The sequence below is a fragment of the Crocodylus siamensis genome, chromosome 8 (assembly GCF_052110815.1).
Source record: "Crocodylus siamensis isolate JL-2025a chromosome 8, ASM5211081v1, whole genome shotgun sequence".
NCBI lineage: Eukaryota > Metazoa > Chordata > Crocodylia > Crocodylidae > Crocodylus > Crocodylus siamensis.
This window is the reverse complement of record NC_143402.1, coordinates 56,953,275-56,964,127: the sequence shown is the minus strand read 5'-3', so window position 1 is coordinate 56,964,127 and position 10,853 is coordinate 56,953,275. Positions and strand designations below refer to the sequence as shown.

The following is a 10,853-nucleotide window of genomic DNA, read 5'->3' as shown; positions in this document are numbered from 1 at the left end:
CTTGGATCCTCCTTCCTCCCCTTTTTGAAAATAGGGACCACATTGGCCCTTTTCCAGTCCTCCAGGGCCTGACCCAAGTGCTCAAACAGCTGTGGCAGTGGTTCTGCTATGACACCAGCCAATTCCTTCAGTACCCTCGGATGCAGCTCATCCAGGCCTGCTGACTTGAACACATCCAGTCCATCCAAGTGACTCTGTACCAAGTCAGTGTCAACACTTGGTGGGCTGGTGTCCCTCTGATGCCCATCTAAAAACCCATTTAGGAGACTTATCTTGAGCCCTGTTCACTGAACACTGAGGCAAAAAACTCACTGAATAGCTCAGCCTAGTCCCCCCTCTGTTGCTAATAGCTCCTCCTTGCTCAGTAGGGGTCCAATGCTGCCCTGCGCCTTTGTTTTACTCCCTACATACCTAAAAAAAAGACTTTTTGTTGTCTTTAATTTGTGTTGCTAGCCTCAACTCTGTAGTTGCTTTGGCCTTTCTAACTGCCACCCTGCAAGTGCAAGCCAAGTAGGTATACTCCTCCTTGGTAGTTTGGTAGCTTCCCCCTGCTTCCACCGCTTATGTCTTCTTTTTTGCCCTTAGGCTCCCCTGGATTTCCCTGTTTAGCCAAGGACACTTTCTGGCTCCTTTCCCCCTTTTCCCTCGTACTGGGATAGTTTCCCTCTGTGCCCGAAGGATTGCTTCCTTTAGGAATGACCACTCTTCCTGGACTCCCATATCGTCAATACTCTTCTCCTGCAGTGCATCATTGACTAGACTTGTCAAGCACTCCATGCTACTAGTTATCATACCCACCCTACACCGTATGGTAAATTTGACTGATTGGTGGTCAGTCCCCAAGGTGACCATGACTCTGCAGCTCCCCTATGAGGTCCTCCCCTGTAGCTAACACCAAGTCCAGTAAGGCATTCCTCCTAGTGGGACCATATACCTCCTGCATTAGATTAAGGTCCTGCATGCAGGTTAAGAACCTACGTGAATGGTTGGATTTGGCTGACTGCTCCTCCCAGCAGATAGTTTCATGGTTGGTAGGGTTGGAAGAGACCTGAGCAGATCATCAAGTCTGACTCCCTGCCATGGCAGAAAGGAGTACTGGGGTCAAATGACCCCAGCAAGGTGATTGTCTAGCCTTGTCTTAAAGACCCCCAGGGTAGGAGCCAGCATCACTTCTCTTGGAAGTTCGTTCCAGATCCTAGCCGCCCTGACAGTGAAGTAGCGCCTCCTGATGTCTAGCCTGAATCTACCCTCTGCCAGCTTGTGACCATTATTTCTAGTCACCCCTGGCAGTGCTTGGGGGAACAGGGACTCCCCCAGTGCCTGCTGGTCCCCCCTGGCTAGTTTGTAACAGCCACTAGATCCCCCCTCAGCCTTCTCTTGTGGAGGTTGAACAGGTTCAGGTCTCGTAGCCTCCTCGTAAGGGCCTGCCCTGCTGCCCCCTGATCATGCAAGTGGCCTCCTCTGGACCCTCTCCATGTTGTCCACATCCCTCTTGAAGTGTGGCGCCCAGAACTGGATGCAGTACTCCAGCTACGGCCTGACAAGTGCCGCTTAGAGGGGGAGGATCACCTCCTTGGACCTGCTTGAGATGCATCTGTGGATGCATGACAAGGTGCAGTTGGCCTTCCTGGCCGTGTCCCCACACTGCCAGCCCATGTTCATCTTGGCATCAATGATGACTCCAAGATCTTTTTCTGCCTCTGCACTGATGAAAAGGGAGTTCCCCAGCCTGTAGGTATGCTGCTGGTTCTTCCCCCCACCCCAGGTGCAGTACCTTGCACTTGTCAGTGTTGAAACCCATCCTGTTTTCATCTGCCCACCCCTGTAACCTGTCCAGGTCTGATTGCAGCCTATTCCTCCCTTCTAGCATGCTCACTTCTCCCCACATCTTAGTGTCATCTGCGAATTTGAACAGGGTGCTTTTTACCCCCTTGTCAAAGTCTCTGATGAAGATGTTGAACAGTGCGGGCCCGAGGACTGAGCCCTGCGGAACCCCACTGCTCACATCCCTCCAGGTTGAATAGGACCTGTCCATCACCACTCTCTGGGTCTGGCCCTCCAGCTAATTAGTGACCCATCTGACTGTGTAGGTATACCACAGTCTTCTATTTTTTGAATGAGAATGGGGTGAGAGACGGTGTCAAAGGCCTTCCTAAAGTCCAGAAAGACTATGTCCACCGCAACACCTGCGTCCAAGGATTTTGTGACCTGGTCCTAGAAGGCCACCAGGTTGGTCTGACAGGACCTGCCTCTAATGAACCCATGTTGGTTGCCCCTAAGCATAATCTCCCCTGCTGGCCCCTCGCAGACATGCGCCAGGATAATTCTCTCAAAAAGCTTACCCAGGACCAAGGTAAGACCAACTGGTCTATAGTTTCCTGTGTCCTCCTTCCTCCAGGGTAGATGTCAGGGTAATTTAGGTCCCCCATGACAACCATGTCCCTAGACCATAAGGCCTCTGAGAGCTGCCTCAAGAATTCCAAGTCTAGCTTTTCCTCTTGGTATGGTGCTCTGTAGCAGACCCACACCACCAAGTCCCTTTCCCCACTACCGCCATGTATCCTAACCCACAATGCCTCAACTTTCTCCTCCTCTGATCCCATTTTGATTAGGGTAGATGTATAATGCTCCTTTACATAGAGAACAACCACACCCCCTTTCCTCCCTACTCTGTCCCTTCTGTACAACCTGTAGCCCTCAATATGTACCACCCAGTCATGGGTAGGGTCCCATGAGGTTTCCGTTAGCCCCACTAAATCAAAGTTATTATCTACAAGCAGAAATGCGAGTCCTTCCTGCTTGTTCCCCATGCTTCTAGCATTAGTACAGAGGCACCTAAGCCCTCTAAATGGTGCCTTTGATGCCCAAAGGGCCCCTTGATACTTATCTGGGGTGTACTGCTGCATGTCTCGCAGTTTGTAGGTTCTAGACTCTTTCCATCTCCTGCCTTCCCGTCCCTCGTCATACTTAGTTTAAAGGCCGACGTAGGAGGTCAGCCAACCTGTAAGAAAAGAGACTCTTACCTTTTGTGGTAAGTTCAGGGGGTGGAGATGGGTAAACCTTGTCCCAGATTGCATGGCAGCCTGTGCGTCTGGCACTGGGGGGTGGGCAGTGTGGGAGCCCAGCCCACCCCTCATCCCCCACCACCCTAGGGCTACAGGTCAGCCTTGGCCCATGGAAACTGAGGCAAGGCAAGGAGGCAAGAAGAGTCACACAGGGTCCCACTTTGTCCCTCTGGCCCCAGCATGGCTCCCCTGACACATCTGGCCATGTGTAGTCCCCCAGTCCTGCAGACACCTGCCCCATGGACACCCTAGCCACATGCTAAGCCCAGCAAATAGGGGACAGCCACATGGGGCTGGGGCTGGGGCTGCACAGGGAATGGAAGGCAAAGGGGAGCTCCTGAAGAAACAAGGGTGAGCCCTGGCACCAGCATTTGTCACACAAGGGCTGGATGTGTGAGGCCAGGCTCCAGCAGATGGGTGAGGAGGACTGGGCCAGAAGCCAGTGTGCTGAGCCAGGTCCAAGTGTGTCCACCCCTTCAAACAGAGAGTAAGCCAGGGCTGGTCATGCAAGGCCTCGTGCAAGGGGGGAGGCCAAGCCCAGTCCAAGCTCCGTGTTGCTTTTGCTGCCGAGATAAAGAAGCCGCAACAAAAGCGGCTGGGAACTTGCGCTAATCGGCGTGGGAATGCGGGGGGTTGGGGGGAGGAATGCAGGGTGTGATGGTGCTGGACCCCACTCACCTCCCAGAGCTGGAGAAAACCCAGGTGCCTGGGTTGCTGCCCCCGCCCAACTCTAACTCCCACAGACCCCATTCCCCTCCTGGGGTTGGGAAAGAGCCCAGGCATCTGGGGTCTAGGCCCCCCTGGTCAGTTAGGGACAGAACCCAGGGGTTTGGGCTCCCAGCCCCTCCTGCTCTATCCCCCCCCAAACTCCCCTCCCCTCCTGGAACCAAGAGAGAACCCAGGTCTCCCAGCTCCCAGCCCCCCCTGCCCTGTCCAGAGCGGGGGAAGAGAACCCGGGCATCTGAGCTGTCAGCCCCCCACCTCCTACTTTATCTCACTAACTCTCCCCTCCACCTTCCCTGACCTGAGACTCAAACCCACATGTCCTGGATAAGACCCTCCTTGCAGCCTTCCCGAGTGATTGAGAGAGGAGCTGGGAGCCCTCCTGGGAGGGGAATCAGGGCTGGGGGGGTAGAGGGATCTGGGGACCCGGATGCCTGGGCTCTCCCCCAACTCTGGGAGCAGCACAGGGGGCTGGTGGGTTAGAGGAGGGACGACTGGGAGCCTGAACACCTGGGTTCTCTCCCCCTCTGAGTGGGGGCTGGGCGGTGGGATTGGGTGGAGATGGGAGACCCCTGAAGTATAAGCCCTAGACCCCAATCCCCTTCCGTGAGCACGGGAGAGAGCCCAGGCGTCGGGGCCCCCATCCCCCCCAGTGCTGGGGATACAACCCAGGCGTCCGGGCTCTTGCTGTGCCCTCCCCCCACGCCCGGGGCTGGTCACAGCCGGGACCGGCACCCGCTTGCCAGGGGCCTCGGAGGAGGCGGCTGCGATAGCGCCCGGCCTCGCCAGCCCGCATACCCGGGGAAACTGAGGCACGGAGCCAGTATGCTGGGGGAGATGGCTGTCTTGGCTCCCAGGGCCCCTGCTGTGATCCCAGGGAGTCAGTCCCACGGCAGAACGCAGGTGTCCCGGGAGAGAGAGGCTAGGTAATGGGGGTCAAGGTCAGGGGAATGACGGGCAGGCGGGAACCAGGACACCCGAGCTCTCCCCGCCCGCAGAGGGGAATGGCGGACAGTAGTTAGAGAGGGCTGCGGCGCCCCCTGCAGGGCGAGGAGAAAGCCTAGGCGTCCGGCGTCCACACCGCTACCAAGGCCGGCCGTGAGGGGAGGAACCCGGGCTTGGAGCTCCCAGCCCACCCTCGTCCTATCAGCGCCGAGCCCGGCCCCATCCGCAATGCCCGCTGGAAGTTGTGGTCCCAACTTGGCGTCTCCCGTGGTCACGTGAGTCCCCCTTTGCCGGGGATTGTGTATCTTACTGCTTCCGGGTTACGTCTTTCGGCGGGGTGTGGGGGGGTGTGGGGTTGTGGTGCCATGTGGCAGGGGATAGCGGTGAGTGGGGTCCTCGAAAAGGGGGAGTGGGGGCCTTGGCCCTGGGACCCTACAGTAGGGGTTTCTGGGGGCTTTGGTGGGGGTGTGGAGAGGTGGGGGGGCAGGCACTGGTAGCGAGGGGGGCTGGAGTCCTGGGGTGGGCGTGGGGAGAGTCTGGGGCACTGGGGAGGTCCCAGGGGTGGGGAGGGTTGTGGGCGGTTGGGCCTAAGGGGGGTACTCTGGCGCTGGGGTGGAGGGGGCTGGGGGGTCCTGGGCACATGGAAGATTGGGGATGGCTGGGGCTGGAGGGAGCTGGGTGGGCTGAGAGGTGAGGGGGGTCCTGGCATTGAGGCGCTGCCCCCTGTCCCCAGCGTGCTGTCCGGCTGGGCTCCCGGGGCTTGCACCGCTCGCCTGCCGCCCACATCCCACTCATCCCCATCGTGGTGGAGCAGACGGTGAGTGCCCCTGGCGAGGTCTCCTTCCAGCCTCCCCCAGACACCCCCTACCTCCCCTTGCTCTTTCACCCCCACCTGGGACTCTCCATTGTCTAATTCCTCCCCCCACCCCAGGATGCAGCTGGGGTTCTGGCCATTTGGGTGGGGGGACACCTGGCAGCCTAAGACCTCCCCTCGGGCTCAGTTGAGGCTTCCCATGTACGTTGCAGGGCCGTGGCGAAAGGGCCTATGACATCTACTCCCGGTTGCTGAGGGAGCGCATTGTGTGCGTCATGGGACCGGTGAGTGTCACTCCCTGCCCCTCCAGCAGTCCTGGCCTGGAAGATGAGACCAGAACCCCTCTAGGCCTCCTGGTTCAGCTCAGAATCAGATCCGTGGGAGCTGCCCCCAAGCCTCCGGGGCACTGGATCAGCTTGGCAGGGGGCCCACAAGGCCTCAGTGTCCTTCTGAGCTGGCATGTCAGGCTGGAGAGACCTGGGATGTACAGGGGATGGGACATCAGAGGTAGGCATGGATGTATCCAGGCCTGGGAGGGGGGGATCCAGGGTGGTTCCAGGGCAGGAGGGTGGCTGGTTGTGTACCTCACCCACCTGCGCCCCCATTTGCAGATTGACGATGGGGTGGCCAGCCTGGTGATCGCCCAGCTGCTGTTCCTGCAGTCGGAGAGCAACAAGAAACCCATCCACATGTACATCAACAGCCCCGGTGAGCAGGAACTGCTCTTGTCCTTTCTTCCCTCTTTTGTCCTGATCTGAGACTTGAACCCAGGTATCCTGGGTAGGAGATGCTTATTGGACCAACTTCTTGAGTGACTGAGAGAAGAGAAACATGGATGCCCAGGTTCTCTCCCAGCTCTGGGAGGGCAGTGGGGGCTGGGGGGGTTAGATCTGGGGGCTCCCTTCCCACTGCAAGCTGAAAAGTCAATAGATGTCCCATGCTATGGTCCCAACAGCACCCCCTGGTGGCCAAGGCAAGAGCTGGAATATCTTGGAGCTCCCTGTTGCCTCTCTCCCCGCGCCCCCACCAGTGCTCCTGCCCCAGTCCCCACAGCGCTTCCCAGTGGTAGAGGCTGAAGTAGATAAGAGTCCTCCACCCCTCTCCTTAGCCAGCATTCCTGTCCTAGTACCTGCAGCAGCCTTTGCTGCGAGAGACTGGGGCTGGAGTATCTAGCTGCCCCCCCCATCACTACTTCTGCCCCAGGCACCCCCTACTGGGAGAGACTGGGGCTGTAGTATCTAGCTGCGCCTCCCCCCCCCCGCTCACTACTTCTGCCCCAGGCACCCCCTACTGGGAGAGACTGAGGCTGGAGTCCCCTGGCACAAACTCAGCACCCCCTGCTGCTGTAGTACAGTATAATCTTATGAATCCAGCATGCTTGGAACCGAGCACCTGCTGGAAATGTGAAAATTCCAGATTTTGAAAGCAGAGTGGCGGCTGGTCCCGGAGTGGGGGTAGTAGCAGCAGCAGCTGCACACAGAGCGACACTGCAGGGTGGTGAATGGCAGTGGTAGCTGCTGCATGGAAGCTTCCCCCTCTGCTGCTCCAGGACCAGACCCTGCTTCTCCCTGATGGAGTGTAGCTTTAAAAGGTGCTGGATTTTTGATAATTCTGGATTTTTTATATTCAGGTTTATGAGGTTATACTGTATTATTAAAGGATCCTTAAGAAGGGGAAGTATAGTGATACCCCTTTATTCATCTTGAATCCTTCACCCACTTCTGGCCCCCAGGCCTCATGGAGGATAGAGAAGAACTAGAGAAGGTTCAGAGAAGGGCAGCAAGGGTGATCAGTTGTATGGAGGAGTTTCCATAGAAGACAAGATTAACGATGAGCCTGGGCCCATTGAGAGACATGCTGGAGTGGGGACATGAGAAGGGTTTCCAAAATACTTAAAGGGTAAACAGAGAGTCTTTGGGGTTTTATGATCTTTCACTCTACAAAAGTGAGGGGTCGTAGCATAGAATGAGGAGGCCATTGGTTTAAAAGGAACACAAGGCAGTTCTTCACGCAGCATGTCATGAAAGGATGGAACTTGTTGCCATCAATGCAGTGGAAGCTGAGAGTTCAGCCAGATTCACAAAGAGACTGGATACATTCTTGGAGGAAAGGGGCATCAGTAGCTGTTGAATATGGGATGAGGGACATGGCCTCTGAATCAGAGCTTCCTGGACCTGAAATGTTGGAGGCTGCAACAGAGAAGAACAGGGTCAGACCTAGTTCACTCTCCCTTTCAGCATCTGCTCTCTGCTGCTGCATGATACAGGAGACTGGGCAAGATGGGCTTAGACTCTGACCCAGGTAATGGCAGGTTCTCTTCAGGAGCCACCCCCTGACTTGCCCCTGGTCCTTCCCCCCGGCAGGTGGGGTGGTGACGTCGGGCCTGGCCATCTATGACACGATGCAGTACATCCTCAACCCCATCTGTACATGGTGCGTGGGGCAAGCAGCCAGTATGGGCTCCCTGCTGCTCGCAGCCGGCTCCCCAGGCATGCGCCACTCGCTGCCCAACTCACGCATCATGATCCACCAGCCATCAGGGGGTGCCCGGGTGAGTTTGGTGGGGGGAGGTAGGGGGTGTTGATGGGCCAGGGGGTGTCTCCAGATCATTTAGCATCACAGTTTAGGTTGGGCCCAGCTGCTGCCTGTTGGGTAAGTCTTGGGGGCTCAGTGATGTGGCGTTGGGGGAAAGAACTAGATGTCTTAGTACAACCCACTTTCCCCTCTCCCCAATTAGGCCCACCACCACAACACAGGCTCCTTCTGGGATCTTTGAACTTTACACCTCTGAATTGATAGAGGCATGCAGCTGGCTTATTCTGCATCAGTTCTGAGTTCCTTCTGGGACTTGGAGAGGGTAGACGCACACTTACTCCAGGATAACAAATGCTGTGGCAGTTGCTGGCCAACTAGATGGCAGGACACAGCACTGGCTTCCCTCTAATTGTCCTCCTAGGGTTACCCCAGGTTGGGATTGTGCCAAGTGTCTGCTCCTGGGTTATCCCAGAGCAAGGCGAAGCTAACCCCCAGGGTGGAATTGTAGTACTGTCAGGCTGCAAGGGACCCCAGGGCTGGGTCACATTGGGTCCAACCTACTCAAGGCAGATCAGCCCCATCTAAATCATCCCAGACACTTTGTCATCCAACCTAGTCCTCAAGCTGCACCATCAGCCGTGACAATACCAGACATCACACACCTGAACCTGCCATTGGGAAAGCAGGGGGACAATGGTGGCTAGTGCCGTGCTGCATAAGACTGTTAATAGACACTTCAGATATCCCAGGCCAAGAGAAAATGCACCCTGCCCCCCCCCCAGTCTGTACAGGGAAAAATTCTTTCCTGACTCAAAATCAGGGATCAGTCTGAGCCTGAGCAAAGGGGCAAAGCCCTCTAGCCCGGAGCCTCTGGGGTTGAGTCTCAGCAGGAGCATTGGCACAGCCTAGTCACCATCTCCAGCTTGGGCTGCAACCAACACCCGATGCCTCTTGGAAGGGGGAAATAAACCCTGATACCTGTTGAAGCAGGAGAAGGGGAAAGAGATTCCTTCCTAGCCCTGTGGGGCAACCAGCAAAGTCCAGAAGCCTGTAAGATCCCCAGAGCAGAGCATGGGCAGAGCCATGCCCAGATCATCTCCGACTAATGCCTTCTTGAGGATGGAGACCCCTACCTCCATGCCTCCACTGCCCTGGGCATCTGTCCCCCTGCCCCACAGCTCTGACAGTGAAGAGGTTTCCCCCTGAGATCCAATCTGAACAAACTTGGCTGCAACTTGAAGCCACTGGGGGCGTAAATACATGGTATGTCCAGGCCTAGGGAGAGAGAGAGCTCTGGTCCATCAGTGCAGTGAGTTGCAGGGTGGGGTCTCTGCTCCATCCTAGCTTTGAGGTGGAGATGTGGGAGGTGCCACTAGTTTTGGAGGAGGCTGAGAGCACCCCCTGGTGGGGGAGGTGTTGTATCAGGCTGGGGTCAGGTGTTGTCTGTTCTACCCCACCCCCCACCACACCTTCCTCCACAGGGCCAGGCCACAGACATTGCCATCCAGGCTGAAGAGATCCTGAAGCTGAAGAAACAGATCAATGGGCTCTATGCCAAGCACACCAACCAGCCACTGGACATCATCGGTGAGTATCCCCAGTAGCCCCCCAAATCCACCCCCCATGGGGCTTGGGAAAGGGTGGGGATCTTCAGGGGCAAATTATAGGGTTGCCAATGTCATGTGTCCTGCCACCTAGTAGCCAGGTGCTGTCATAGCACATGTTACCTTGGAGCGAGTGTGCAATCTGTCTGCTCTGGGCCCTGCGGGGGGACTTCACAGAGCTGGAGAATCTGGCTACATGTCTCTGTCACCTTGGGGTGTGGGGATTAAAGTCTCTTCCCTGGCCCCAGGAGAAGCTCCTAGAGCAGGAGTCAGTGTTGTGGCAGGAGCTGATGGGGGTAAGTGGGGGAGGCACCTAGTGGTTGTGTTAGGACCGTCCCACCGTCTCTCCCTGCCAGCACTGTGTCACTGAGCCCCAAGACTCACCTAGGAGGCTGAGCTAACCCAAACTTTGCTGCTAAAGGATCTATGACCTGATCCTCCCACTTCCCCCCTGCCAAAGGGGCTCCCTGAACACACCCATGTGCCCTCTGATGCCTGGCGGGTGGCAGTCAGAGGCAACATCCTGGGAGGACAGCTGTCCGTGCCCCCAGCCCCCCTCCATTTCCAACTGTGAGGTTTTTGTGGAGGACGATAATTACCTGACCACCCTGTTCTTGCCTGCTGCAGAGACGGCCATGGAGAGGGACCGGTACATGAGCCCCACAGAGGCGCAGGAGTTCGGCATCTTGGACAAGGTGCTAGTTCACCCTCCCCAAGCTGGCGAGGACGAGCCTGAGCTGGTGCAGAAGGAGCCATCCCCCCTGCCAGCAGCCCCCGCGACCTCAGCCCAGCCCTGAAATCCCCCTGCAGGCACTGGGCACCCATGAGCTGCAGCTGCTGCAGGCATCCAGGACCTTCCACCCAAAGACACCAGTCCCCTCACAAAGCACTAGGACTTGGACAGATGACCCCCCTCACCCGGGTACCCCCTCTGTGGGTGGCAGGACTCATGGAACCTTCCCAACATCTGTTCTGCCTGGCACCTCTCAGCCCCCACTGCATTTCTTTCCAAGTCCTGTTCTATCAGCCCCAGGATCTGGGGTCTCGTTATCAATTAAACCCCTGTGGCCTCCTCTCTGCCCATGGGTTCTTTTGGTGGGGGGTGGGCATGGAGGGCTGAATGTCAGGTTTTTGCAGGTGTCTTTGTGTGTCCTGGCTGTTGAGTTT

General features: G+C 57.0%; 1 protein-coding gene across 1 annotated transcript; it reads left to right on the top strand.

The window, feature by feature from the left end:
* Positions 1-5,036: 5,036 nt before the first annotated feature.
* CLPP (caseinolytic mitochondrial matrix peptidase proteolytic subunit) lies at positions 5,037-10,761 on the top strand. Its single transcript, XM_090060632.1, has 7 exons — positions 5,037-5,116; positions 5,467-5,550; positions 5,760-5,831; positions 6,159-6,255; positions 7,911-8,098; positions 9,564-9,669; positions 10,314-10,761. Exons 1-7 carry the CDS (start codon positions 5,099-5,101, stop codon positions 10,481-10,483), a joined length of 735 nt encoding a protein of 244 aa, XP_089916758.1. The 5' UTR covers positions 5,037-5,098; the 3' UTR covers positions 10,484-10,761.
* Positions 10,762-10,853: the final 92 nt, after the last annotated feature.

Excerpts from the sequence above, each read along its gene's own strand:
- CLPP (XM_090060632.1), top strand. Across the intron at positions 6,256-7,910 it reads CATGTACATCAACAGCCCCG|GTGGGGTGGTGACGTCGGGC; the intron begins GTGAGCAGGAAC and ends TCCCCCCGGCAG. Across the intron at positions 8,099-9,563 it reads AGCCATCAGGGGGTGCCCGG|GGCCAGGCCACAGACATTGC; the intron begins GTGAGTTTGGTG and ends CTTCCTCCACAG.